Below are 26,704 nucleotides of genomic sequence, written 5' to 3'. Positions count from 1 at the left end.
GAGGGGTATGGCCTCAGGGCAGCCGACGTGGATGATGGGGGTAGCAGGAACCACTCAGAGACGATGCGGTGTAGTTCAGGGTCTTTACTGGTGACAAGGATAGACCCTCCCGGAGTACTGGCTAGCGGTTGGGGCCTGGTCAGTCCTTGAGCAGATGGGATCTCCCCTGGCCAGGCGGAGTTGTAGGCCTCCCAAACTAACGATACTCTTCTGGCTACCTTGCTAGAAGCGAGTATAAGTAGCCCACGTCCCTGAGTGTACCGTGTGGTGCTCACCCGTATGGCCGGTGACTCGGGGCCTTCTAGTAGCTTCCGCTCCACGACGGCGGTGCTGGTCCCATGCGTGTGACCGTGCCTTCGGGTTTCTTGGCCAGAGGACCTGAAATCCCCTGCCTGACGGATTCTGCTGCTGGGTAGGAGTTAGTCCCCACAGCCTCGGACTCCGGGTCCGGTAAGAAATCTTCTCAGTCAGGGCGAGCTCTGCAGCTGCCAGCCCCTGACTCTTTGTAACACTGCTCCCACAGAGCTCCTGTTGTTTCTTCCTATGCTGCTTCTCTTCTCTACTTCTGGCATGGCCCAGGAGCTGGGCCCAGCCGGAGCCACAGCTCCCTGTCAGCCCTCCTGGCTGAACTCTCCCTCTCAACTCTCTAACCCTGCCTCAGCCCCAGGTTTATATAGGGGAAGTCCTTCCCCTCCCAGGACTGGGCAGGAGGTGTGGCATGCATAGGATTCCTGACCAAGAGACCTCCCACCTGCTCTCAGACATAACACTGCCGTTACTGTGGAAACCAGACCCCTGGGGTGCCACATTCCCCCCTAGTGAAATTTAGTACTCCGGGACTAAACATATTTTTAGAAAAACATAACAAGGTATAAACAATAATAATACAATAAGAAAAACACATAAAGATGGTTACGGCATGTCCGTAACCGGGTGCAGTCTTTGAAGAAAGCAAGGTGTCCATTTCACCAAAACAGGGAGACGTAACCAGGTAGGGGTCTGTCCTGCCCCGAGTCCTTAACAGTCTTTTAGTCCATCCTGGGTTACGCTCCACTAACTGTACAAAGGATTCCCGGTAAATCCACCAAGGACTCCTATAAATTACTAGAAACACATAATTATTTACAGGATATGGCCGCTCTCAGTCCTCGGCCAGTGGGGATAAGGATTGGCTGCTCACAGTCCTCAGCCTGGTAAGGGATAGGGGATGGCTGCTCACAGTCCTCAGCCTGTTAAGGGATAGGGGATGGCTGCTCACAGTCCTCAGCCTGGTAAGGGATAGGGACACACGGGGAACAATTCACTAATCCCAACGGGGACCATATTTTAATTAGCAGCAGTCCTTGTACCCTAATGGGTAACTATGTACAGCTCTTTATTCACGCTACTTCCCTTCAGTAGCTATGTCCTCTTTGTGCTCCCTCCTGAGGGTAGTCCTCAGACCCGTCCGGGTCCTCTTGGCTTTCCTCGTATTGGTAGTACTGCAGCTCCTCCTCGGTTAGCTGGGTTAGTATCTCTGCGACAGTCCTCCTCCCAGGTGGCCAGGACTTTACCCCCCTTTGGGCTGTCCCGGTTAGTTGGGCCACCAGGATGCTCACTTTTTGCTCCTCTGTGAGGGGGTACACCTGGAAGAGGCTATCCAGCTTTTCTTTAAAGTCATTCAGGGTATGTGACTCCCCTGAGTACTGGGGTAGCCAGGCCGCTCCCGGGATATAGGGCATGGTGAAAGGCATGACTGCAGCAGCGGTGGCGCTGGCGGGGGTTGAAGCGGTGAAGCTCTCCTCCGTATCCGACATCCTTCTCCCCCCTAGTGGACCGTGGCCTACCTTGCGATGATCCTCTTCCGTAGGCCGCGGCTCCGCAGTGGATCGTCAGGGTTGAGAACCTTCTGTCGCGCTCCTGTGACGTCGGCGTCTGCTGGGCTCCTTCCAGGACCTTACGCAACGTCCGGACGTGAGGCGGGGCTTCAGTTCTCGCGCGCTTTCGGAGTCCACGCCCCTCTTCTTCCCGCGCGGCGTCCTCAAGATGGCGTCCAATGGCGGGAAAACTCCACGTGTGGCGGGAAGAAGGCTGAAGATGGCGCCGGATGGCGGGAAAACTCCACCGATGGCGGGAAGGAAGCGGAAGATGGCGCCGGATGGCGGGAATCTTCACCACAGGTAAGTTTGAACAGTCTTTTTCAGGCACGCAGTACCTGGTGGTTGCGGGCACGAAATCCTGCCGACTACGCCAAAAGTTGACGCACCCCTGGGCCTGTGTCGCGCAGCGTTGCGCACGCGGGAGCTTACCCGGAGCCGGATCTGTTGAGGGTTGTAGTCTCGTGGCGGTGACCCGGTCCGCGCCCAGGGAGTCAGACTAAGTGGCGCTGTATTAGCGGTAGATGTTGGACGACTACGCCACCCGTTGAATGCAGCGAAGGAGCTGCCGCTGCAGGGCAGACCGCTGAGGCCGGTGGTAGGATTGTGCAGCGTGATAGTATAACCCCCAACGGGAGGGGTATGGCCTCAGGGCAGCCGACGTGGATGATGGGGGTAGCAGGAACCACTCAGAGACGATGCGGTGTAGTTCAGGGTCTTTACTGGTGACAAGGATAGACCCTCCCGGAGTACTGGCTAGCGGTTGGGGCCTGGTCAGTCCTTGAGCAGATGGGATCTCCCCTGGCCAGGCGGAGTTGTAGGCCTCCCAAACTAACGATACTCTTCTGGCTACCTTGCTAGAAGCGAGTATAAGTAGCCCACGTCCCTGAGTGTACCGTGTGGTGCTCACCCGTATGGCCGGTGACTCGGGGCCTTCTAGTAGCTTCCGCTCCACGACGGCGGTGCTGGTCCCATGCGTGTGACCGTGCCTTCGGGTTTCTTGGCCAGAGGACCTGAAATCCCCTGCCTGACGGATTCTGCTGCTGGGTAGGAGTTAGTCCCCACAGCCTCGGACTCCGGGTCCGGTAAGAAATCTTCTCAGTCAGGGCGAGCTCTGCAGCTGCCAGCCCCTGACTCTTTGTAACACTGCTCCCACAGAGCTCCTGTTGTTTCTTCCTATGCTGCTTCTCTTCTCTACTTCTGGCATGGCCCAGGAGCTGGGCCCAGCCGGAGCCACAGCTCCCTGTCAGCCCTCCTGGCTGAACTCTCCCTCTCAACTCTCTAACCCTGCCTCAGCCCCAGGTTTATATAGGGGAAGTCCTTCCCCTCCCAGGACTGGGCAGGAGGTGTGGCATGCATAGGATTCCTGACCAAGAGACCTCCCACCTGCTCTCAGACATAACACTGCCGTTACTGTGGAAACCAGACCCCTGGGGTGCCACATGTGCATGTGCCTCTTTATCTGGTATGCGTGTATGTTCATGTATGTGTCTGTATATCTGGTATGTGTATATGTGCCTGTATATTTGGTGTGTGTGTATGTGCCTGTATATCTGGTATGCATGTATTTGCCTGTATATCTTGCATGCGAGTATGTGCCTGTATATTTGGTGTGCGTGTATGTGCCTGTATATTTGGTGTGCGTGTATGTGCCTGTATATATGTTGTGTGTTTATGTGCCTGTGTATCTAGTATGTGTGTATGTTCGGGTATGTGCCTGTATATCTGGTATGCGTGTATGTGCCTGTATATTTGGTGTGTGTGTATGTGCCTGTATATCTGGTATGTGCCTGTATATATGGTGTGTGTATGTGCCTGTATATCTGGTATGTGTATATGTGCCTGTATATTTGGTGTGAGTGTATGTGCCTGTATATCTGGTATGCATGTATGTGCCTGTATATCTGGTATGCGTGTATGTGCCTGTATATTTGGTGTATGTATGTACCTGTATATTTGGTGTGTGTATTTGCTAGTATATTTGGTGTGTGCATGTGCCTGTATATATGGTGTATGTTTATGTGACTGTATATCTGGTATGTGTGTATGTTCGGGTATGTGCCTGTATATTTGGAGTGTGTGTGTGCCGGTATATATGGTGTGTGTGTATGTGCCTGTATATCTGGTATATGTATATGTGCCTGTTTATTTGGTGCGTGTGTATGTGCCTGTATATCTGGTATGCATGTATGTGCCTGTATATCTGGTGTGTGTATGTGCCTATATATATGGTGTGTGTATGTGCCTGTATATATGGTGTGTGTGTGTATGTGCCTGTATATCTGGTATGTGTATATGTGCCTGTTTATTTGGTGTGTGGGTATGTGCCTGTATATCTGGTATGCGTGTATGTGCCTGTATATTTGGTGTGTGTATGTGCCTGTATATATGGTGTGTGTTTATGTGCCTGCATATCTGGTATGCGTGTATGTGCCTGTATATTTGGTGTGCGTGTATGTGCCTGTATATATGGTGTGTGTTTATGTGCCTGTATATCTGGTATGCGTGTATGTTCGTGTATGTGCCTGTATATTTGGTGTGTGTGTATGTGCCTGTATATATGGTGTGTATGTGCCTGTATATCTGGTATGCATGTATGTTCGTGTATGTGCCTGTATATTTGGTGTGTATGTGCCTGTTTATATGATGTGTATGTATGTGCCTGTATATCTGGTATGCGTGTATGTTCGTGTATGTGCCTGTATATCTGGTATGCGTGTATGTTCGTGTATGTGCCTATATATTTGGTGTGTGTGTATGTGCCTGTATATATGATGCGTGTGTATGTGCCTGTATATCTGGTATGCGTGTATGTGCGTGTGATAAATATTCTTAGCAGTGTGACTGACTTGTTTATGATGTAGTTTGTGCAGTAATAATTGTGCACATGCTGTGTCTGTTTGTGCTTGTCTGATGTATGTGTTCATTGTGTGCCCTGCTCTTCTGTGATGTGTGTACTGCACTTGTGCGATATTTATGATATGTGCACTCGTGTGATATTTATGATGTGTGCACTCATGTGATATTTATGATATGTGCACTCGTGTGATATTTATGATGTGTGCACTCATGTGATATTTATGATGTGTGCACTCGTGTGATATTTATGATATGTGCACTCGTGTGATATTTATGATGTGTGATATGTGCACTCGTGTGATATTTATGATGTGTGCACTCATGTGATATTTATGATATGTGCACTCGTGTGATATTTATATGTGCACTCGTGTGATATTTATGATATGTGCAGTCGTGTGATATTTATGATGTGTGCACTCAAGTGATATTTATGATATGTGCACTCGTGTGATATTTATGATATGTGCACTTGTGTGATATTTATGATATGTGCACTCATGTGATATTTATGGTATGTGCACTCATGTAATATTTATGGTATGTGCACTCGTGTGATATTTATGATATGTGCACTTGTGTGATATTTATGGTATGTGCACTCATGAGATATTTATGGTATGTGCACTCATGTGATATTTATGGTATGTGCACTCGTGTGATATTTATGATATGTGCAGTTGTGTGATATTTATAATATGTGCACTCATGTGATATTTATGATATGTGCACTCATGTGATATTTATGGTATGTGCACTCGTGTGATATTTATATGTGCACTTGTGTGATATTTATGATATGTGCACTCGTGTGATATTTATGATATGTGCACTTGTGTGATATTTATGATATGTGCACTCGTGTGATATTTATGATGTGTGCACTCGTATGATATTTATGATATGTGCACTTGTGTGATATTTATGATATGTGCACTCGTGTGATATTTATGGTATGTGCACTCGTGTGATATTTATGATATGTGCACTTGTGTGATATTTATGATACGTGCACTCGTGTGATATTTATGATGTGTGCACTTGTGTGATATTTATGATGTGTGCACTCGTGTGATATTTATGATATGTGCACTCGTGTGATATTTATGATATGTGCACTCGTGTGATATTTATGATATGTGCACTCGTGTGATATTTATGATATGTGCACTCATGTGATATTTATGATATGTGCACTCGTGTGATATTTATGGTATGTGCACTCATGAGATATTTATGGTATGTGCACTCATGTGATATTTATGGTATGTGCACTCATGTGATATTTATGGTATGTGCACTCATGTGATATTTATGATATGTGCACTTGTGTGATATTTATGGTATGTGCACTCATGAGATATTTATGGTATGTGCACTCATGTGATATTTATGGTATGTGCACTCGTGTGATATTTATGATATGTGCACTTGTGTGATATTTATGATATGTGCACTCATGTGATATTTATGATATGTGCACTCATGTGATATTTATGGTATGTGCACTCGTGTGATATTTATGATATGTGCACTTGTGTGATATTTATGATATGTGCACTCGTGTGATATTTATGATGTGTGCACTTGTGTGATATTTATCATATGTGCACTCGTGTGATATTTATGATGTGTGCACTCGTGTGATATTTATGATATGTGCACTTGTGTGATATTTATGATATGTGCACTCGTGTGATATTTATGGTATGTGCACTCGTGTGATATTTATGATATGTGCACTTGTGTGATATTTATGATACGTGCACTCGTGTGATATTTATGATGTGTGCACTCGTGTGATATTTATGATATGTGAACTTGTGTGATATTTATGATGTGTGCACTCGTGTGATATTTATGATATGTGCACTCGTGTGATATTTATGATATGTGCACTCGTGTGATATTTATGATATGTGCACTTGTGTGATATTTATGATATGTGCACTTGTGTGATATTTATGATATGTGCACTCATGTGATATTTATGGTATGTGCACTCGTGTAATATTTATGGTATGTGCACTCGTGTGATATTTATGATATGTGCACTTGTGTGATATTTATGGTATGTGCACTCATGAGATATTTATGGTATGTGCACTCGTGTGATATTTATGGTATGTGCACTCGTGTGATATTTATGATATATGCACTTGTGTGATATTTATGATACGTGCACTCGTGTGATATTTATGATGTGTGCACTCGTGTGATATTTATGATATGTGAACTTGTGTGATATTTATGATGTGTGCACTCGTGTGATATTTATGATATGTGCACTCGTGTGATATTTATGATATGTGCACTCATGTGATATTTATGATATGTGCACTCGTGTGATATTTATGATATGTGCACTTGTGTGATATTTATGATATGTGAACTTGTGTGATATTTATGATGTGTGCACTCGTGTGATATTTATGATATGTGCACTCGTGTGATATTTATGATATGTGCACTCATGTGATATTTTTGATATGTGCACTCGTGTGATATTTATGGTATGTGCACTTGTGTGATATTTATGATATGTGCACTTGTGTGATATTTATGATACGTGCACTCGTGTGATATTTATGATGTGTGCACTCGTGTGATATTTATGATATGTGCACTCGTGTGATATTTATGGTATGTGCACTCGTGTGATATTTACGATATGTGCACTTGTGTGATATTTATGATACGTGCACTCGTGTGATATTTATGATATGTGGACTCGTGTGATATTTGTGATATGTGCACTCGTGTGATATTTATGATATGTGCACTTGTGTGATATTTATGATACGTGCACTCGTGTGATATTTATGATGTATGCACTCTTGTGATATTTATGATATGTGGACTCGTGTGATATTTGTGATATGTGCACTCGTGTGATATTTATGATACGTGCACTCGTGTGATATTTATGATGTATGCACTCTTGTGATATTTATGATATGTGGACTCGTGTGATATTTGTGATATGTGCACTTGTGTGATATTTATGATGTGTGCACTCGTGTGATATTTATGATATGTGCACTTGTGTGATATTTATGATATGTGCACTTGTGTGATATGTGCACTGTTCTTGTGTGACATCTCTCAGGTCTGCACTGTGTGACTTATAGAATGTGTGCACTCTGCTTGTGTGACATGTGCATTGTGATTTTCTGGTGTGTCCAACATGTTTCTGTTGTATGAGATAATATCAGGGATACTCATCCTCGGAGTCAGCAATTCCTCTTTCTTACTGCACTTGTCTTTGATTTCAGACTGCAGCCGTGATATCATGACTAAAACACGGGACTCCTGGAGCTAATCACTGAGCTCAGCAGTCATGCCAAGGTAGACGGCACAAGCTGCTGAGCCCTGTGATTGACTAAAGTGGTCACGTGTGACATTACCACTGCAGCTGGTAAACATAGATGGATCAGTAGCAGAGAGAAATGAATAGTCCAGGTGAAAATGAGTAAGGCTATGTGCCCACGATGCAGAAATGCTCAGGATTTTTTCCTGAGCGTTTCTGCATCTCCCTGGAAGAAAAAAACGCATGCGGATTGTACATGCGGATTGTACATGCGTTTTCCTGCCAGGGACAAGCGGAAGTGAAGCGTTCTTCACATGCATTTCCGCATGCGGGTTGACAAGCGCTTTCCAAGCGATTTTAGCATCACTTGGAAAAGTGCTTGACAACTTGGTCACACTATATAAATCCATGCAAACAGCATGGATTTATATAGTGTGACCCGAGAGAATGTCAAAAAATAAAAAATACATCTATACGTTACCATCTGATGGTCCCCGGTGTCCTGCTTCATCCGTCCCGGCTGCCGGCAGTGAAGACTGTAGGACCTTCCGACGTCAGCGTCACGTGACCCGTCACATGACTCTGACGTCAGCGAAGGTCCTTCTTCATTCAACCGCGAAGTGCCCGGGAAGCCGGCAGGACGCAGCGCGGGCCGTCAGAAGGTGAGAATATATATATTTTTTATTTTATTCTTTTTTTTTTAATGGCACCTGGGTCTGGATGAGAGTCCTCTCATCCACACCCGGGTACCATCCGCACATTAGACCGCATGAAAAGCGCATCAACATATACAGTGATGCGGATTCCATGCGGTCTAATGCAAGTCAATGGCGGCAAAAGAGCAGCGTTTCCGCAAAATTAATTGACATGCTGCGGATTTTTGACCGCAGCGTTTACGCTGCGGAAAAATCCGCATCATGGGCACAGCACATGCGGATTTCCATTGGGGAACATTGCTGCCCTTCTACCATGCGTTTTTCATGCGTTTCAGCGGCGTTTACGCAACTGCAAAAATGCCGCGGAAACGCATGAAAAACGCATCGTGTGAACTCAGCCTAACTCAAATTTTATTATTTTTTCCCTGGCGCAAGTCGATGAGCCCAAAAAAAGGAAGTCCCCTTTAACAGGGTGGGGGCATACACAATTCTTACACAGCAGCCCTTCGCTCTCAGTGTCCGCCCCTGATCTCAGTTATTTAATTTTAAATAAAAAATAGTAGCATGAAGAGACAAAGTCACTGCCTGAATATTTCTGGACCTAACTATGTATAATCCTTTATGACAATAAATGACATTTGAAAAGAACAGAAAGTCATTGAAAGCAGCCACTTGTTAAATTTTTATCAGACGATAAGCAAAACAATGACAGTAATGGATATTACATCAAATAATGTTTTAAAGGGTCATAGCATACCATGAATAAAACACTTTTGATATTAAAAGGGTGGTTGAGTTTTTTCACTAATCTCTGCTAGTCCAGGTCAATCAACTTTTATTGCTGATAAAATACATTTTTAGGGATTGCGGCATAACATGGAAGGCAAATCAACTGATTAGCCATCTATTAGATGCAAGGACACACAAACCTGATCTCCCACCATGACAGCTATATGCCCTAGCAGGGTATATGATGGGGGCTGTCATCCAGGGACAAATCCCTTAAAGAGAAGGGTGGCAATAGATGACAAAGGTGACAACATGGCAACAATACACCCATATACAAGCAATGAGATAAAAAATGACAAGGGCTGATGAGTTTTTCTGCAGCTGATAAATAATAAAACAGGTGAAGAAGACACAATCTCTTCTGTGAACTTAGCCGCGTCATAGCACTGAGCACACAGACATTTATTAAAACTGGTGCAAAAGCAAAGACAAACAGTTGCCCATAGCAAATAGATTTCTGCTCTAATTTGCACCTGTTCTGATAAATCTTTATTGCATGAATGGACCCCCATGGACAGTGCAGACAACAGCTAATAGCTGGTTACTGCTAAGAGACTGATGAATAATTATGCTCTACTCTTTTACATGTGAGCAACAAATGCACATTTTTTTAATATTTATGTGTTTGCAATGCTATATTAGCACTTTTCGTATTTATGTGCTATTAGTGGAAATCAGTAAGTGATCATTTAGTGTGTATTCACACACAGCAGATACAGTTGAAACCAGAAGTTTACATACACTATATAAAAAGACACATATGTATGTTTTTCTCAATATCTGACATGAAATCAGAATAAACGTTTCCCCTTTTTAGGGCAATTAGGATTACCATAATTTTTAATATTTGCCAAATGCCAGAATAATGAGAGAGGTGGTGCATGTTTCAAATCCACAGCACGTCAATTTCTCATGCGGTTACGCTGAGTTTTCTGTGCATATTTTCCCCATAGACGCATTAGTTGGCAAAATTCTGCAGGTAAAAAATGCACATGCCTTTTAAGTGCATTTCCAAGGTGGAAAAGCATATAAAACGCATGTAATCCTTACCTAAGTATGTCAATAAAGCTTTGCCAAAGCAATAAACCAGGAAGAGTCAAAAACAAAGCAGCTTTATTTAAAGCATGACACACCAAAAAGAGACAAAAATGCATGTAAAAAAGTACACAAAACGCATTAAAAAAATGTAAATAACCTAATTTAAATAATAGGTGCAGAAATTCTGCAACATCAAAAATTCAACAAAAGCTCATCTTGGGAATGTAGCCTAATATAGACATCACGTCATTGCAGCATAGCTCTAAGGGTTAAACAGGAAATGCTACATGTACAGTACATATATATACATACATACATTATATTTGCGACAAAATATCAGTAGTTTCAGAGATTGATGTAACACACAAGAAATGTTATTATATAACCCATGAAATACTGTGAAGAAGAAAAGTGCAATAGATAATACTAACTTTCCCTTCTCTTGCATTCCTACTGTAAGGAAAAGGAACTGTAAGGCTACAAAAAACAGTAGCCTTACATAAAGTCTGAACTGGTCTCAATAATATCTGAAAAGCTGAAACATAGCCACAAGTATACAAAAAAACATAACCTCCAAACAAATACAGCAACAAAGATCAACATATAAAGGAAATTCTTAGTTATTTCTTACCATGAGCGTCTCAGACCCCGTACAAATGCTGAAGAGACCCATAAGAGCTGGGATAATTGACATTGCCATCTTTTTCTCCATCATGAAAGTTTTACTGTGTTACTATTGAATGGATTCATAAATATGATAGAGAGTTCCCGAGGTTTTCCATTTCACTGTGTGCACTATGTCTGTTGTGTCCTTAAATAATTACTTCAGTCCCACCTCTCTTTCCTGTACAGGGTTTTACAGCTGAGCATGTGAAATCTGCCAAGGAAAACATGAAAAGTTTCACTATTTGAGGTAAAAGCTGGCTATTGATACTGCGAAATGGCAGGATATCCTAAATGAGCAATGGGGTGAAGAGGCTGAGTAGCCGATGACATCAAACTCACATAGTTGTTATCTACTCATTTACTGGGGTCTTTGAAAATAAGCATTGTCAAATATGTGAGCTTAATCCTGATATTAATATAATTAGAATTAATTATTCTCATCATTAACTTGCATGATAAGTTGATTCAAATGACATACAATATGGCTGCACTTCCTGCGATATGACTGCACTTTCTGCAATATGGCTGCACTTCCTTCAATATGGCTGCACTTCCTGCGATATGACTGCACTTCCTGCGATATGGCTGCACTTCCTGCGATATGACTGCACTTCCTGCAATATGGCTGCACTTCCTGCGATATGGCTGCACTTCCTGCGATATGGCTGCACTTCCTGCGATATGACTGCACTTCCTGCAATATGGCTGCACTTTCTGTTATCACTTTTGAAAAATAGCTGCCACAATAATACAGAAAATAATATCTCTGTAAGTATAAGAAACACATTTGCCAACCTTTAGCTACTGCTATAACTTATTCTTCACTAGTATATGGCCAATGTTGTTTTGGGAGGAAATCCTCTTTAGGTCTTTTAGGACCTGGGCATTTTTAGTTTTTTTGCTTTGGATTTTACCTCCCCTAGTTCCAAGAGCCAACACTTTTTTATTTTTCTGTTGTCATAGCTGTAAGAGGGAGTTGTAGATTTGAATGACACCATTACTTTTATCATGTAATGTAGTGAAAAAGGAAAAAAAAAATTCAAAGGGGATGAAATGGGAAAAAAATGCATTCCACCAATTGAGTATTGGGTTTTATTTATACAGCGTTCATTCTGTGGTAAAAATAACAATAAGATAACTCCCAATCGTCCTGGATTCAGCCGGACTGCTCCCGATTAGAGGGCTCAGTCTCGCCACATTAGGGCTTTGTACCGACTTTTAATACTCAACTCTCTCTGATGTCATCGCTCAGTGGCCCCTCCTTCTCCTCGTGGGTGTGGTCACATCTCTCTGCACTGACATAAATTAAATAAACTATTCCCTTCCTTCTCTTATCATCTGGCCTCCCCAAGGCTCAAACTCATGATTTCAGGAAGCAGCTGTAAACATGAGCCACAGCCCAAAATTGTTAACAAGAGAATTTGATAATCTTGAACTTTATTGCAGGCAGTGATCCCAGAAACAGATTACACAGGGCTGCCACTAGGAATTTTGGGGCCCCATACGGTCAAAATTTCCGGGACCCTTGAGACTCCACCCAGGCTCCACCCCAGCTCCGCCTCCACCCCTCCAACCTTCCGCAGTCCCACCGCCCACTCTTGGAAAAATTCCATTCTGCACCACATCCTCTCCAATCACACATTAACAGTTCCCATCGAACACCGGATCACACACATACAGTAGCTATCAGCTTTTATTTTGGCCAGGCCCTACTCTACTCTAACTTAATAAACATTTCTTAAAATATCCAATACTCTTTTTTAGGTATATTTTATTTATTTTTCTTTAAGGGAATTTGTCACATGCTTTTTTTTTTAACTAATTGTAACTAGATTGTGACAATTTTTTTTTATAATCTGTATTTCTGATTGCAGATTCCATCAATCATTCCCTTCCCTCCCCAACCAAAATTTATAAGCTATTGGAGAATCTTGAGCGCTGCCGTCTGATGTTGTAATTCGGCATTTGGTTTTGCAGCATCGCTCAGGGTCATCCAGTAGCTTATACATTTTGGTTGGGGGTTAGAAGAGGGGAGGGGAGGAAATGATTGCATCATACAATCACGTAATGAAATGGTGGACAAATTAATACATGGACTTAAGTTAGCTACTCACATAGCCAGTGGCGCCTCCGCACCTGCCGCCCAGTCAAGAAGAATCTAATGGCCGCCTCAGCTTGCCCACCGCCACCACCGCCTCAGCGTGCCCACTGCCTCAGCCTGCCTACCGCCGCCGCCTCAGCCTGCGATCACCGAATTAATAAATGTAAACAAGGCATATTATTGCATATATATTCACTGATTATACACTACTAAAAATATGTTTATTGGTATTCATTAAAAACCTATACATTCTAGAATATAAATACAAATACACCTCAAAACATGATAACTCAAAGTGATAATATAAAAAATGATCACGTAGTCAAGAGTAAAGGGGGGCCACCCCATTTAGCAACTAGTCGTCTCTACCTGCCTCCCCTCCCTCACCAGCGTCCCCTCAGCAGTCTCTCCACTCCATCAGTGTCCCCTCAGCAGCCTCCACTCCTTCATCAGCTTCCCCTCAGCAGCCTCCACTCCATCAGTGTCCCCTCAGCAGCCACCACTCCTTCATCAGCCTCCCCTCAGCAGCGCACCACACACAAACACACACACTTACCGCCCACCGCCGTCCCTGCAACCCATGTGGCAAGCTGCGGCTCTGCTCCTGATTGAAGATGAGCTTGCAGCGTGTCACATGACCAGGACCATGATGCATCCGGCCGCAGATTAAAGGTACAGTACTCAATTCCGTCTGCCCGATGCATCATGTGCCGAACTGCTGTCCCTAAGGGCCCGGTAAGCAGAAGTAAAGAGAGGGGGGCCCCTAGCTGTGGGCTTGGGGCCCAGGCTGGCGGGGCCCCCCTTTTTGCTTCTGGTCACCGGGCCTCATACAGCAGTAAGGGTAGTAATGCCCTGATGGTGGCCCTGCACAGGTACATAGAGATACATTGTACATAGCAGTGCATCTCTATGTCCCTGTATTCTAGAGGTTAAGAAAAGTCAGATTATTTTGTTTCCATAAAACTATTACAAATAATAAAAAACAATTACAGAAATGTAATTTTCTCTTTTTTTTGTGAGCTTCCCTGGGACCTGGACCCTCAATCTTCAACATTGCAGACAGGAGATAAAGCTATGAGCCACAGGTTCTGCTAACATCAGTGGGAGAATTTTTTATACATGATCTGTATTGCAGGCAGTGACCCCACAGGCAGATAAAACTAATACATAGCGATACATCTGTACACAGCAGTGTATTTCTATGTCCCTGGATTCTAGAGGGAGAATAAAAATTTTTTTTTTCTTCCCATAAAATTAATAAAAAATACTGAAAAATACTTACAATGATTTCATTTTTACCACGTTATAAAAAAAAATAGACATCCTAAATCAGCAAATAACAGACATAATTGGTGTCCTTGTAATTGTAACGACACGCACAATGCAGCGATCAGATTATTTATGGGGAATGGTGAATGGCGTTAAAAAAATGGATGGCGTCATTGATAATTTTTCTCTATTAAACCCATAAAAGGTAATAAAAATGTAGCGCTATGGCCTTGTTCTCATGTAGCGTAAATTATTTATTCTTTTTTGCTGCATGTTTTCTACTGGTGTCCGCACCACACGACGCAATAACAATCTTCTATGAATATTGTGTGTTTGCTGCATTTCTTTTATGCATTTTCCCCCATATTTGATGCATTTTTTGTGCAGATGTGAAGCCACATTTTAAATGCTTTATTAATACTACAGAAAAGCTTTGATTCTGCACTTAAAGATGCAACAGTTTTTTTTCCCTTGCATTTTTTTTAGGCTCCACATTTAGGTTGTGGTCACATGTAGCGTAAATGCTGCGTTTTTTCAGCTGCTTTTTTTGAATAGACGTTCTGTTGCGTTTAAATGTCATATACTCGTAAGCATGAGGACCCTTGACGCGGGTTACGAGCTTGCGTATTTTGGGCAAAATATCGACTAATACCTCTTATATTATACAGTATATATGCATTTTTGCACTTTTTTATTCCAGGGTGCAGCCAGGCCCTTCAGTGCTGGCATTGTAAACTGGGGTGTCTGTTCCCATGGGGTGCACATGGATAGTAGCAGCCCGCCTAATCTAATAGTAGGGGCGTAACTAATAGGCTGTAAGCAGGATACTGTGCACTACTCAAGTGTGAACAGCGCCCTATACAAGCCTTTGTGTGCAATTTAAATACTAAGCAGTCACCCCCTCCATGAAATGGTAGGTTGTGAGCCTAAAAAAACCCATGTAAAAACTGCAGATACTTTTCAAACCCCTTTACCCCCCAAGCATGTTTTCACCTTCATGACCAGGCCACATTTTACAATTCTGACCAGTGTCCCTTTATGAGGTAATAAGTCTGGAACACTTGAACGGATCCCAGTGGTTCTGAGAAAGTTTTTTTGTGGCAAATTGTACTTCATGATAGTGGTAAAATGTCTTCGCTATAGCTCGTTTATATTTGTGAAAAAAATCTGAAATTTGGCAAAAATTTTGAAATTTTCAAACTTAGAATTTTTATGTCCTTAAATCAGAGAGATATGTCACACAAAATAGTTAATAAATAATATTTCCCACATGTCTACTTTTCATCAACACAATTTATGAAACAACATTTTTTTTTGTTAGGAAGTTATAAGGGTTAAAATTTGACCAATGATTTCTCATTTTTACAACAAAATGTTACAAAACCATTTTTTTAGGGACCACATCACATTTGAAGTGACTTTGAGGGGCCTATATGACATAAAATACCCCAAAGTGAAAGCTTTCTAAAAACCACACCCTCAATGTGCTCAAAACCACATTCAATAAGTTTATTAACCCTTCAGGTGCTTCACTGGAACTGAAGCAATGTGGAAGGAAAAAATAAACATTTAACTTTTTTCACAAAAATTTTAATTTAGGCCCATTTTTTTTTAATTTCACAAGGGTAACAGGAGAAATTGGACCAAAAAAATTGCTGTGCAAATTCTCCTCAGTACGCCGATACGTAATATGTGAGGGAAAACCATTGTTTGGGCGCATAGCAGGCCTTGGAAGGGCAGGAGCACTGTTTGACTTTTTGAACACAAAATTGGCTGGAATCAAGAACAGACGCCATGTTCCATTTGGAGAGCCCGTGATGTGCCTAAACAGCGGCAACCCCCCACAAGTGACCCCATTTTGGAAACTAGACTTCTCAAGGAATTTAGCTATACGTGTGGTGAGCACCTTGAACCCCCAGGTGCTTCACAGAAGTTTCTAACGTAGAGCCGTGAAAATAAAAAAAATCTATTTTTTTCCACAAAAATGTTCTTTTAGCCTCAATTTTTTTATTTCCAGGAGGGTAACAGGAGAAAATGGACCTCAAAAATTGTTGTCCAATTTCTCGTGAATATGCCGATACCCCATATGTTGGGTAAAACCCCTGTTTGGGCACTCGCCAAGGCTTGGAAGGGAAAGCGCATCATTTGACTTGCCTAAACAGTGGAAATCCCCCACAAGTAACACCATTTTGGAAACAAGACCCCCCAATGAATTTGTCTAGATGTGTGGTGAGCACCTTGAACCCCCAGGTGCTTTACAGAAAATTATAACGTTGAGTCGTGAAAATAAAAAAATCACATTTTTCCACAGACATGTTCTTTTAGCCCCAAATTTTTTATTTTCACAAGCGTAACAAGAGAAAATGAACCACAAAATCTATTGTGTTATTCCTCCTGAGTATGCTGAGATCCCATATATGGAACAAAACTACTGTTTGGGTGCACGGCAGGGCTCGGTAAGGAAGGAGTGACGTTTTGGAATGCGGACTTTGATGGAATGGTCTGTGGGCGTCATGACGCATTCGGAGAGCCCCCGATGTGCCTAAAAAGTGGAAATACCCCACAAGTGACCCCATTTTGGAAACTAGACCCCAAAGAAATTTATCTAGATGTGTGTTGAGTACCTTGAACCCCCAATTGCTTCACAGAGAATTATAACATTGAGTCGTGAAAATAAAAAAATGTTTTTTTTTCCACAAAAATGTTATTTTAGCCACAATTTTTTTATTTTCACTAGGGTAACAGGACAAAATGGACCCCAAAATCTGTTGTGCACTTATTCCTGAGTATGCTGGTACCCCATATGTGGAGGATAACTGCTGTTTGGGTGCACGGCAGGGCTCAGAAGGGAAGGAGTGATGTTTTGGAATGCAAACTTTAATGGATTGGTCTGCGGATGTCATGTCACATTTGGAGAAATCTCCCACAAGTGACCCCATTTTGGAAACTAGACCCCCCAATCTAGATGTGTGGTGAAGAAAATTACAACATTGAGTCATGCATACAAAAAAATCTAATTTTTTTCCACAAAAATGTTCTTTTAGCCCACAAGTTTTTTTATTTTCACTAGGGTAACAGGAGAAAATAGACATCAAAATTTGTTGTGTAATTTCTCCTGATTACGCTATGTGGAGGAAACTACTGCTTGGGCGCATGGCAGCGTTTGGAAAGAAAGGAGTGACGTTTTGGAATGCAGACTTTGATGGTATGGCCTGCGGGTGTCATGTTGTAGTTGGAGAGCTCCTGATGTACCTAAACAGTGGAAACCCCCCACAAGTGACCCCATTTTGGAACTGATCTAGTGTTTCCTGGTATGTGAATTTTATGATGTAGTGGCATACATCATTTGCGTAGAGTGCATCAGGTTGACATTAGTGAGTAGTGTAGAATGCGTCAGGTTGGCACATGTGAGTTGTGTAGCGTACGTCAAGTTGGCACATGTGATTTGTGTAGTGTACGTCAAGTTAGCATACATGAGTTGTGTAAGTCACAAATTAATTTAGTAGTCCATGGATGTGTGGTACAGTTTGAAGCATTCTTTTATACACAGACCAAGTTTGTCAGGGCAGGTGCCTCATTAATAAGTGGTGTCTTTGTGTATCGCCCCTCCTGTAGCACACTTGACACCTCTTTTGTGACCTTCCTTTCTTTGTGGTTTGAGGACCTCCCCGGGGAAATGTTGGCCTAGTACAATACGAGCACCTTCAGTTCCAGAAGTACTGGGCTCGCTCCTTCATGACTTCCAAAGATTAGGGCCTTGATCACTTGGAATTGAAGGTACAATGTACCGGTCTGGCCAGCATATTGTGATAGCACAAAAGCGTTGTACATTGCCATCTATACGATGTGCACGACTAGCTTCTTGTACCTCACCTTGGCTTTTCTCATGCCACTGAAGGGCTGGGGGGCTTGATCACAGAGATCAACTCTCCCCCATGTTCATTTTGTACCCCAGTACGCAGTCTGGTTTGGTGACCTGTGTAGAGGTACCTCATACAGTGGTGGGGGTGCTGCCATCATCATGTATAGGGGTCAAGAAAAGGACATCCCTCTTGACCTTTTACTTGATCTCCAGCATGTTGTCGCAACATTGGTCCCTGCTCTCATCCTTTCTGAGCAGGTGTCCAATTAGTGTCTTAGGGAGGCCTCTCTGATTCTTGTGGACAGTACAGCATGCTACGGTAGCTTGCACAGAGAGGGACTTGAAGAGTGGGATGCTAGCATAAAAGTTATCTACATAAAGGTGATAACCTTGATCCAGCAGTGGGTGCACCAAATCCCACACAATTTTCCCACTCACTCCGAAGACAGGGGGTTCAATTCGGGTGTCCTTCCCTTCATAAACTGTACACCTGTGGGTGTACTCTTGCACAGTTTGTAGAGTTTAATTCTGTACCTGGCCCTCTTCCTGGGCAGATCTTGTCGGAATTTGAGCCTCCCCTTGAAATGTATTAGGGACTCATCCATGCAGATGTTCCTTTGGGGAATGTACACCTCAGCAAACTTATTGCTAAAGTGATCAATGACCGGCTGAACTTTGAAAAGTCAGTCAAAGCTTGGGTCATCTCGGGAAGGACATTGTGCATTATCATTGTAATGCAAAATTTTTTGGATTGCCTCAAATTGTTTATGGGTCATAGCCATGAGGAACACTGGAGTGTTGTATAAAACATCAACACTCCAATATTGTTCTGGCTTCTTCACTAACCCCATGTGAAAGACCAGGCCCCAAAATGTCATCATATCTACTGCGTCTACAGGGGTCCAGTTAGAAAATGATGAAAGGGGGTTTTGTGCCAATAATTGCTGGGCATACAAATTTGTTTGGGCCACCATGAGGTTTACAAAATCCTCAGAGAAAAATAGTTTGAAAAACTCTCTTTCTGTGAGGCCAGTGGTGTTAAATTTGATTCCTAATTGCGCCACAAAATCAGGAATCAGTAGCTCATAATCTTCGGGGGGTGAGGTTCAAACGGGGTCAGTAACAGTGGGCACTGGTTCATTTTCTGTCCTAGGGTGTCTGTATGGCGGTTCAGTATCACTTGAGGAAGGGGAGGAGAGGAGGAGGAAAAATAAAGGAAGCGGGGAACCTCTCCCTCACTATCAGTGTTGGAGGCAAAGAAGGCGTATGCCTCCTGTGCTGAATACAGTGATTAGGACAAGCGGGACATGTTTTTGGTGTGTGTGTGTACCAAATTTTATTCAGTTGTGTGTGTGAGTGCTTGGTGTAAACTTTTTTTATTTAGAAGAGAAAAAAAGAAGAAAAGAATCTAGAAAGAAAAAGATAAAAATAAAAAAAATATATAACAATTTGGTAAAATAAAAAACAAACTTACTAAATTGACGTCAGTAAAAAAAAATACTGAGCATCCACAACTATCTGACACTAACCCTAACCAAATTCAGTAAAAAATACTGTAGTATACGCCGATTACTATGATATATTTTTACTGTCTAGTCCTATTTTTACTAATCTACTCCTATCAACTAATCTAAATTTTTTTTTTAATTATTTTTTTTACACAGAAAAAAACCTGCAACAGCCAGAGGACAATCACTAATGTGCGTCAGTGATAAGCGCTTAATGCCTGTAGGATGTGTAGCACCCTGAGGATTCGGCTGCTACAGGGGTATTGCACCTCAACCCAGAGGTGTGATATTCCACTCCCGGGTAAGGAAGGAGTGTGGAACTGAGCTCAGATAGACTGCATGCACTACATACATCCCATTCCAGAGGAGCAGGCCGACGGCACTCCCACTTAGAAATGTGCAGGTGCGACCGAGCCTGTTCCTGGCTGGAGTGGGAGGGGGGAGGAACATCCCATGTAGTGTAGGGGCAGATAGGGGGAGCAGTCTGGGTAGTGGTAGGAGCTCATTGGGTGCTGGTCACCTGAGCTCACACATAGAGGGATATATAAGGAGGGCACCAACTAGGATCAGGGTCAGACGCAGAGAGTAAGTCAGATGCAGAGGACAAGCCTGCAGAAAGAGAGAGAAAGAAACAACAGCCCTGGAGAGAGAGTGGAGTAAAGAAGGAGTACCCAGAGGGGAAAACAGAAGGGACCCAAGAACCCAAATAAGAACACCGGGTGAGGAGTCAGCAAGAGGGTACCGGAACCCAAGCTGGTGGGGGCAAAGACATTCCCCAGCCAGAGACCGGAGACCGTGGGCAGTGTCTGTCACGGTCACCCACTACATTCACCCTGAAGGCACACCACATGGAGGGTCAGGGAACCTGAGGCCAAAGGTTGCCCAACAGAAGGCCCGAGGGAGCTGGATTTAGGTGAATCACTGGTGGGGACGGCTGAAGGAAGGACAGAGGGAGAGCTCAGGGCCACGCTCCGGACTTGTTTGGGGGTTGGCCGGATCCAGGACCTGGTGGACGCAGCACGGCTCGGGAGGTCACTTGGAGCTAGAGTGACCAGGAACATCTGCAGTAAGTAAAGACCCTTAACTGCACTACCCGAGTCTGTCATCATTACCGGCTGCACCGCACCACCACAACCCCCATCCTCTGCGCCTGTCCCCTCTGAGGCTATACCCCTCCCGTTGGGGGTTATCCCACCAAGCTGCGCATCCACCATCAGCCTCAGCGGACCCTGCTGCAGCGGCGGCCACAGTGACCGCATCACAACGGGTGGCGTAGTCGACACAACGAACTTTAATAACATCAGTAAAGACTGCCACATAACCCTGAGCTTGACGCCCTGGGCACGGGACCGGGTCACAGCCGCTCGGAGACTACAACCCCCCATCTGATCCGGTGCCGGGTATTCCCCTCAAAAAGGAATATGTCCCAGGGGGCGCGTCAACTTTGGCGTAGTCGGCAGGATTACGTGCCCGCAACACCCGGGTACTGCGTGCCTGAAGAAAAGTGCAAGTTTACCTCAGAAAGAAGACTCCTGCCGGTTCCGGAGGGTCCACGCCATCGGACTCCATCACCAGTCGTTTCCCGCCGATTGTCCGCCATTTCCAGCTTGTTCCCGCCATCTGCAGAGTTTCCCGCCACTGGGCGACGCTTCCCGCCAAAACCGCAGATTTCCCGCCTTGGAAGAGCAGCGGACGCCATTATGGGCGTGCCAAAGGAGGGCAGGAGGCCACCTCCCATCGTGGGCCAGGACAGAAAATGGCGCCAAAAGTGGAAACCGCCCCCACCAACAGAGACTGTGATGCTGGAGGTGTCTGTCAGCGTGAAAGAACTACCCCTGGGGCTGACAGTCACCGAGTTGCCCCGGGACCGCCCTCGAAGTGGGAGGAGACGAAAGAAAAGAGCAAAGATGGGTGTCGCTTGGAGCAGTCTAGAACGAGCGCACCCGGAGGCAAGGTGTCCAGAGCGAGAGCACCCGGAGTCGAGAAGAGGAAGAGTAGACCCGGGAATGGAGCGGCAGCAGAGCAGCACCGGCCCGCTGGCCAGGAGCCTGCAGAAGGAAGAAGGAGGAGAGCAGAGCAGCACCGGCCCGCTGGCCAGGAGCCTGCCGGAAGCAGAGCAGAGCAGCACCGGCCCGATGGTCAGGAGCCTGCTGGAGTCAACAACCCCGCTAGGCTTAGCGGAGATCCTGGCGCAGCTTCCCCGAGATCGGGAGTGCGCGCGGAGTGCCCTGGAGGGCCTCGCGGGAAGGATGGCCCGAGTGCAGAGGGAGATCCTGGCGGAGTGGGGCCGGGAGATGGCCCAGCAAGCTGGAATCCGTCCACGGAACCCGCTCCCTTGGAAGAAGACACCGACTACCTCTGCGGATGACGCGGGAGGACCCAAGGCCGGAGACGGCGCAGAAGAGGGAGCGAGACGTATGGCAGCAGGTAAGGGGGACGCCTATACCCCATACCGGAAGACCACCCACCTGCCCCAGCTCCCCGTCGCAGAGCCCGAAAGTCCCCCTGCCGTACCCGAGACCGCCATGACACCGCCACCGACTAGGCCACGACCGGAAGCCGCCGACGCGACCCCAGTGACGTCACGCGTCGTGACCCGGAGCGTGGCGCAGGAAGAAGAGCCTCCGGCCTGGTCACAGGGCCTAGCGTTTCCGGGCGCCGCATCCAAAGCAGAGCCATCTACCTCCGCGGAGCCTCCGGCCTGGTCGCAAGGCCAGGTAACCCAGGGCGCCGCCGTCCTAACGGTGCCCTTCACCTTCCAGGTGCCCCAGGCCTGGCCGCAAGGCCTGGGCAACCCGGGCGCCATCACCACCGCGCCCGCGCCCGTAATACCAAGGGTGCCACACCTGGGGGAGGACCTCTTCGGCCAGCTCACATGGCCGGACGGGCGGCCCTTCATCTGGCCCGAAGGGTACCCTGAGCTAGAGCGGCAGCAACGACTAGGGCCCTTGTGTGAGCCCCTGATCCCGGCTCCAAAGCCCGTGACTCGGGTCTCGCCTCCACTCGAGGAAGCCCAGTTCGTGTGGGACCCCACGGGAGAAGATTTGATGGGGTTCACCGGGGAGACTCGGGCAGCTGCAGCAGAGCGTACCGAGTGTTGCCGTCAACAGCTGGCAGAGTTCAAGAGAGAGCGGGAGGAGAGGCGGGCCAGAGAGCAATGGGCCCGGACCCGCAGCGCGGAGCAAAAGAGTCGGACCAGAAGGGACCCCCGTGCAGCAGATCGTCCCCGTACCATCGGGACGGTAATAAAGTTTAATGCGCAGCATGGGTGGGGCTTCATAAAGGACCAGAACACCATGGGTGACGTCTTCGTTACCCGACGGGATGTCGAGTCTCACCTGCCAGAGGGTCACAAAGGCCGTGACCTCTACGTCGGTGACGAGGTAACGTTCACCCGGCACAAGTGTGCCAAGGGACCTTACGCCCTCCACGTGCATCGCCTGACAGAGGAGGAGCTGCGGTGTAGGGAGGAAGAGCCAGAAGACCCGGACGGGTTCAAGGCTAGGAGGTACTACGATTAAGAACAGTAGTAAAGAAAAACTGTATATAGTTACCTGTCGGGGTACCCAAGTAACCGTGGCTGCTTTAAAGTTTAGTCCCCGTTGGGACCAGTGAACAGTTTAACCCGTGTGTCCCCTACCCAAACCAGGCTGAGGACTGTGAGCAGCCATCCCATTCCCTTTACTTGGCCGGGGACTGAGAACGGCCAAAACTTCCCTGTACATAGTTGCGCTTCCTAAGGCGCCCCCTACTGGTTTTATAAGGAACTGCTTTTCAAAAGACTGTCGCACTTTACCTGGTCACGAGTTGCACGGTGACCAGAGGAGGAAGAAAGAAAGAGACGACGAGAATGTTATTTATATAAATATATCTACTGTTTTATATAATGTTTTATATGTTTATAAAAATTTGTATGTTTTGGTGTTTTTGTCTTTGCAGCCCGAGGACGTGCTGTGGTTTACCAGGGGGGAATGTAGCACCCTGAGGATTCGGCTGCTACAGGGGTATTGCACCTCAACCCAGAGGTGTGATATTCCACTCCCGGGTAAGGAAGGAGTGTGGAACTGAGCTCAGATAGACTGCATGCACTACATACATCCCATTCCAGAGGAGCAGGCCGACGGCACTCCCACTTAGAAATGTGCAGGTGCGACCGAGCCTGTTCCTGGCTGGAGTGGGAGGGGGGAGGAACATCCCATGTAGTGTAGGGGCAGATAGGGGGAGCAGTCTGGGTAGTGGTAGGAGCTCATTGGGTGCTGGTCACCTGAGCTCACACATAGAGGGATATATAAGGAGGGCACCAACTAGGATCAGGGTCAGACGCAGAGAGTAAGTCAGATGCAGAGGACAAGCCTGCAGAAAGAGAGAGAAAGAAACAACAGCCCTGGAGAGAGAGTGGAGTAAAGAAGGAGTACCCAGAGGGGAAAACAGAAGGGACCCAAGAACCCAAATAAGAACACCGGGTGAGGAGTCAGCAAGAGGGTACCGGAACCCAAGCTGGTGGGGGCAAAGACATTCCCCAGCCAGAGACCGGAGACCGTGGGCAGTGTCTGTCACGGTCACCCACTACATTCACCCTGAAGGCACACCACATGGAGGGTCAGGGAACCTGAGGCCAAAGGTTGCCCAACAGAAGGCCCGAGGGAGCTGGATTTAGGTGAATCACTGGTGGGGACGGCTGAAGGAAGGACAGAGGGAGAGCTCAGGGCCACGCTCCGGACTTGTTTGGGGGTTGGCCGGATCCAGGACCTGGTGGACGCAGCACGGCTCGGGAGGTCACTTGGAGCTAGAGTGACCAGGAACATCTGCAGTAAGTAAAGACCCTTAACTGCACTACCCGAGTCTGTCATCATTACCGGCTGCACCGCACCACCACAACCCCCATCCTCTGCGCCTGTCCCCTCTGAGGCTATACCCCTCCCGTTGGGGGTTATCCCACCAAGCTGCGCATCCACCATCAGCCTCAGCGGACCCTGCTGCAGCGGCGGCCACAGTGACCGCATCACAACGGGTGGCGTAGTCGACACAACGAACTTTAATAACATCAGTAAAGACTGCCACATAACCCTGAGCTTGACGCCCTGGGCACGGGACCGGGTCACAGCCGCTCGGAGACTACAACCCCCCATCTGATCCGGTGCCGGGTATTCCCCTCAAAAAGGAATATGTCCCAGGGGGCGCGTCAGATGTACGAATGGATGTGATTTTTTTTTCCGCCCTATCTGACACTAAGCCTAACTAAATTCAGTAAAAAATTCTGTGGTAGACACAGATCACTATGGTGTATTTGTACTGTCCCTAATCTAGTCCTATCAACTAATCTAAATTATTTTTTGGATTTTTTTTTTACTCTTTACTATCTGACACTAAGCCTGACTCAATTCAGTAAAAATACTATAGTAGATGCTGATTACTACAGTATATTTTTATTATCCCTAATCTAGTTCTATCTGGAGATGAGCGAACATTTCAATGTTCTGTTCGGAAATGTTCGCTAAATATTTAGACATTCGCTGATTTTATTCGTCGAACATTCGAAGAACATTTCCGAACACCATAGGATTCAATGGAGGGACAAAAAAAAAAAGCATGTACAACACCTTCAAACGGGCCCAAAAGCTGCCAAAACAGATCAAATTAGCGGTAGACACCAGGAAAGTGCCATCAATTGTCCCAGAGTACAAACACTATAATTATTATTACTATTACAGTGACATTTATTTCGTGGCGCGTTACATGTGAAAAGGGGTTACCGACTGGTACAAGAGGAGAGAGGACCCTGCCTACGAGGGCACACAAGCAATCTACAAGGGATGGGTGAGGATAGAGTAGGTCAGGGTACAGCTAGTCGTGCAGCGGTATGGTGGAGCAAGGGTTACCGCAGATTGTACGCTTGTCACAAGAAATGGATCTTCAGCTTCCTTTTCAAGGTTTCCATTGTAGGCGACGGTCAGATGTGTTGGGGTACAGCGATACACAGTAGGGGAGATGCACGGGACAAATCTTGTATGCGACTGTGACAAGAAGAGATAAGAGGGAAGTAGAGAAGGAGATCTTGGAAGGATGGGAGGTTGCGTGCAGGTAACTAGTACAGGGAGACTAGGTCAACCATATATGGAGGAGACAGGTTTTCGATGGCTTGGTATGCCAAAGTTAGACTTTTCAACTGGAGTCTCTGGGCAGCAGGGAGCCAGCGCAGGGATTGACAGAGGGGAGAAGCCTGGGAATAGCGGGGTGACAGGTGGATTAATCAGCCAGCACAGTTTAGGATAGATTGGAGGGGTGCGAGAGTGGTAGAAGGGAGGCCACAGAGCAGGAGCTTGTAGTAGTGAAGGCGGGAGATGATCAGGGCGTGCACTGGTGTTTTTCTAGATTCATGGTTGAGGAATGTGCAGATCCCCGAGATACTTTGGAGTTGGAGTCAGCAGCAAGTGGAAAGGGCTGGGATCTGATGACTGAAGGACAGATCAGAGTCAAGCTTGCGGGACTGGAGAGAAGGGGCAGCCATTCACTTTGATGGATAGGTCAGTTTGGGGGGGATGAATGAGATGGTGGAAAGATGATGCATTCTGTTATATCCATGTTCATTTTTACAAATCTAGCAAAGGAGAAAGATGAAATACAGGATGCACATTGAGGGATTATGGTTAGTAAGGAGGTCCAGGTCCAGAGAGGTAGATCTGTGTGTTATCAGCATTGAGGTGATACTGAAAGCCGTGAGACTGAGCTGTCCCAGGCCGAAGGTGTAAATGGAGAAGAGCCTGGGTCCTAGAACTGAACATTGGGGGAC

The 26,704-nt window shown here is 45.8% G+C and overlaps 1 protein-coding gene across 1 annotated transcript in view; it reads right to left on the bottom strand.

Moving 5' to 3' along the window:
- STAB2 (stabilin 2) overlaps window positions 1–11,325 on the bottom strand; it is a 332,513-nt gene extending 321,188 nt beyond the window's left edge. Inside the window, exon 1 of the mRNA XM_073651531.1 lies at window positions 11,140–11,325. Within this exon, the coding sequence (XP_073507632.1) occupies window positions 11,140–11,223 (84 nt within the window). The 5' untranslated portion in view covers window positions 11,224–11,325. The remainder of the gene's footprint in view (window positions 1–11,139) is intronic.
- Between the last annotated feature and the right edge of the window lie 15,379 nt (window positions 11,326–26,704).

Source organism: Phyllobates terribilis, unplaced genomic scaffold (assembly GCF_046119375.1).
Source record: "Phyllobates terribilis strain yellow unplaced genomic scaffold, ASM4611937v1 Scaffold_11__3_contigs__length_659146591, whole genome shotgun sequence".
In the NCBI taxonomy this organism is placed as follows: Eukaryota; Metazoa; Chordata; class Amphibia; order Anura; family Dendrobatidae; genus Phyllobates; species Phyllobates terribilis.
Note: the sequence above shows the minus strand (reverse complement) of the source record. Positions and strands in the feature narration are given on the sequence as shown.